Genomic DNA, 3,762 nt, shown 5'->3' on the forward strand with positions numbered 1-3,762 from the left:
GTGTTTGAGAATGTTGTGTTTTTTGGTAGGGGGGGGGGGGGGGGGGAAACCCAAACAAACCACCACATTAATGCCACTATTTAAATACACATTGCAACCTGTTCAGTGTTGGGCTTGAATGACAGGACACTCTAACCCATTTAAAAAAAAAAATTAAATCCAGGCTCCACTTGCTTTGTGTGACTGTCTCTGCAAGCACTCAGACACCATGGCTGCCCCAACAAGCTGCTAGTGGTGTTCAGGTTGTGAGGACCAAAAGCCTCAACACTGACACAGTTGCCACTTTTGTTGTTATGTGGAAAGCAACGTGTCTGGAAGTTGTTATAGAAAATTGGTGCTTCTGAAGTCTGCAGAACCGGAGAAGTATTTCAAAGCAGATGCAACTTCAGGGAAATGCGTTAAGACGAGTGAAGAGAGCAAGCAGCAGCACTAATGGGCATTTCTTCTAGGAATGCCATATATTCATTAGCTCCACAGAAGCCTATATTGCTGCTGCTGAAAAAAAAAACCAAAAACCCAAAAACATCTTACATCGGATTCTCATCTAAATAAATGTGTTTCCCCCCTGATATTGGTCATAAAGCTTGGCTTTTTACTTCACAGTCTTGAGAACTGTGTTCATTTAGCTATTTTATTTTATATCAGCATATCAGAGCATTTCTGAGCATACTCAGCTACATCATCTCTACTTAATCTTCTTCCAAAAAGGGAACTTATTTCCTGTTTTGATCTTTCTTTCACATGCTTTTTGTACAGCAAATGGGTACCAGTATTGTCTGGATGCTTCCTACACAGCCTCTCTCAGGTGAGCAGATCAACAAGCAGTAGTTCATTTTTCAGTTCATTTGGTAGCAAAATTCAATTTTTGAGCCCCTGGATCATCTTGGAGAATCTGAAGATAAATCATCTACTTTTCCTCCTAGCTTCTCTAAAATCTTAAAGGGAAGCTTCTGTTCACAGAGATCCCTGAGGACAGAGACTGCTGTCTCGTGTTTTGGATTGGAGATCATTGTTATATGATTTATTTTTTTTTTAATAAACCAGAACTAAATGGTTTTGGTACTTTCTTGAGAAGTGCTGCCTCATAGGCTTCCACCTGGAATTTACTTTTGGCTACTACTCATATTGTTTGCGTAGTTCTACATTGACAGATTTTATGGTATTAGGATTTTACTTGAGGAAACTCAGTTTGCTGAGATTCATACTAACAAAAGTGCTTTGCTAGAACTTGTACCTATTAGAACTAAAGTTCAAAAAGTTCACTTGCAATTATCAAAATGCTCCATGTACGCGGTAAGAGAAAAGGGCACACAGGTCCAGAGTAAGCTGTAAAAAGCAAGCAGCTAGAAGAGGCACTAAAATAGCCAGCAGCACAGACATAATCATACAATCATTCATAAAACAACACATATTTTGAGATTAAATTACTGATTGTACCAGGAACAGCCAAACCACAGTAATGAACAGCTTCCTTCGTACAGAAGAACATGCATCATACAGATTGGTATTTTTACATCTTTACATAAAAACTCTTCTGTGTTCACAAGCCTCAATGTGTTGATTCCTCCACAGCTACAGACTGAGGCACGTATGGACTGCAGAATCAGACTGTGGTCCCACTGTAGTCAGAGCTTAAGGAAAAAAGGTGTCTGAAAGTGGTATTTCTGCTAAATTTAGGGGCTGAAGCTGTGACAATACAGTCCAAACAGCTGTCATTTAAACAAAAAGAAACCTGGACCGTTTTTTGCATAGAGAATTCTGCTCCCCAAGTCTACAATAATGAACTCAAGAGCACAATACCTCTGCAAGTCTTATGTGGAAATTAAATATATTAGTAAAAACTTAATAACAAAACAACAATAATAATTTAAAAAATCAAACAACAAAATTTTCTTTTAAAAATATAACCCATTAAATTTAGCTTATCTGATTTAATGGAACAGAACATCAGAATTTTAGAACAGAAAGATGAAAAAGTGCATTTGCTAACCAAGTGCTTCACAGAACAAAGCCATGGTAGGAAATAGAGGCACAGTGATGTACATGAAGAAAACAGAATGTAAATTTGAATATAGTGGTCTATGTCAGAAAATTGAGTTTTCATTTAAGAAACAGCGGGAAAAAGAGGCACGAACTGAAGAGACTTGAAAAATATATATAAATGTTACCTTGAGCTTCTGAAATATTTACAATACTCCTATCTTCCACTTTATTCTCCAAGACAGGATCTTCCTAGATTAAGAAAAAGGTCTGTCACTTACTGCAGACAAGTAAGTGGGTTTGTACTCCTATGCTTAGGGCAAGAGCTTAATAGTAGGATGCTCAGTGGAACACACTGTATTGAAATAATTGAATCTGAGATGGAACATACAGACTAGCTCAACATTACTTAATTATTAATGCAAGCACACATTTAATTCAACTACCAAAAAAAACATCTGTAAAGAAATACTAAAGTTGTAACAATAGATATCAAAAGAATACTGTCAGCGCATCAACTACTGCCTTCCTACTGCTGTGAAACAGCAGTTCAGAGGCATATGCAGATTTAGAGGGTCAAGCAGTTTCTTTCCATCTCATCACCTCCTAGTGATGGTAATTTGAGGGGAAGGGGCCAAAAGCCGTGAAGCTCCGCCTCCTTCTCACCTATGGACAGTATAGATCACCGTATGTATTTGTACACTCCAGCATGACTACAGGTATTTGCTGCCCATCTCAACTGACCCCAAAAATACTGGTCTCTGATTGCTGCAGCCTGCATAAACACAGCCCCAAGAGTCACCTCAGGCACTCCACATCAGCAGTAGGATGCACATGTCTGTCACACGCTCACGCCTTCAGCAAGCTTCACTTGGTGCTTTTTTCTAGGTAGGTACCCCCAGGGAAAAATCACAATACAGAAGTTGTTTTAACTTTAGCTGTGGCATCACTGGCTGCACATATACTGCTCTACAAGAGGATGCCAGAGCAAATTTACTGCCAGGCAAATACTGCCTGGCTGCAGCAGCTCGCTTGGGACTGCTATGGGCCAGCTCCAGGGAGATTTCACTTGTGCCCCAGGAGTTGCCCCTCTGCTTCTCGCCCTGCTGCTCCTCTCTAGTCTTGCAGAGAAGTGTGACTGCCAACAATGCTGCTGCTGACAGGCATTATGCTGATGCCCCTGTTAAATATTGCTTTAACAATGACTGATTGCTAACTGGAGCAGTAAAATTAAAGCAAAAATGTACTGAAGACATATTGCCGTGCTTAAATATATCTGGAAACAGTTTTTTAATTAATGTTATAGTAAGACATGCAGTAAAATAAGCTACACAAAACGTGTGCTCTTACATTCATGTCCTGGTTCTCCTCTTCTGCATCTTCTCTGTCCACTTTGAGCACCTGGAGGGGCACATTAGTCCCTCCATGCTTCAGGATGCTTTTATCAACATTTTCCATTCGTTGTTTTTCAGTTGTAACTTTAACTTTCAGCATATGAAAAGGCGTTGGCACTTCACCCACATTCAGATACATGGGCTCCCCTTCAAATATCATCCCTTCGCATTCACCCTCCTTAAAACCAGGAGGTTGGTAATCAGATGGTGTAACTGCACAAAATAATTCATTAGATGTGTTAGAATGAAACATGTTCTGGTAAAATTAATTTTAACTTGTGCAGCAAAAAGGTTCTTTTCCCCTTTAAATACAAAGGGCTGCTCCAAAAAAAATTGTGTAGGGAGGAGAATAATCAATATCCAACTTGTACTAAAATAAGGTTTTTTC

At 39.3% G+C, this 3,762-nt stretch overlaps 1 protein-coding gene across 1 annotated transcript in view; it reads right to left on the reverse strand.

Moving 5' to 3' along the window:
- HORMAD1 (HORMA domain containing 1) overlaps positions 1-3,762 on the reverse strand; it is a 13,420-nt gene that overhangs the window by 3,960 nt on the left and 5,698 nt on the right. Inside the window, exons 9-10 of the mRNA XM_029086257.1 lie at positions 3,319-3,587; positions 3,040-3,077 (exon numbers count right to left, since the gene is read on the reverse strand). Coding sequence (XP_028942090.1) covers positions 3,040-3,077; positions 3,319-3,587 — 307 coding nt within the window. The remainder of the gene's footprint in view (positions 1-3,039; positions 3,078-3,318; positions 3,588-3,762) is intronic.

Source organism: Antrostomus carolinensis, unplaced genomic scaffold (genome assembly GCF_000700745.2).
Source record: "Antrostomus carolinensis isolate BGI_N321 unplaced genomic scaffold, ASM70074v2 scaffold18398, whole genome shotgun sequence".
NCBI lineage: Eukaryota > Metazoa > Chordata > Aves > Caprimulgiformes > Caprimulgidae > Antrostomus > Antrostomus carolinensis.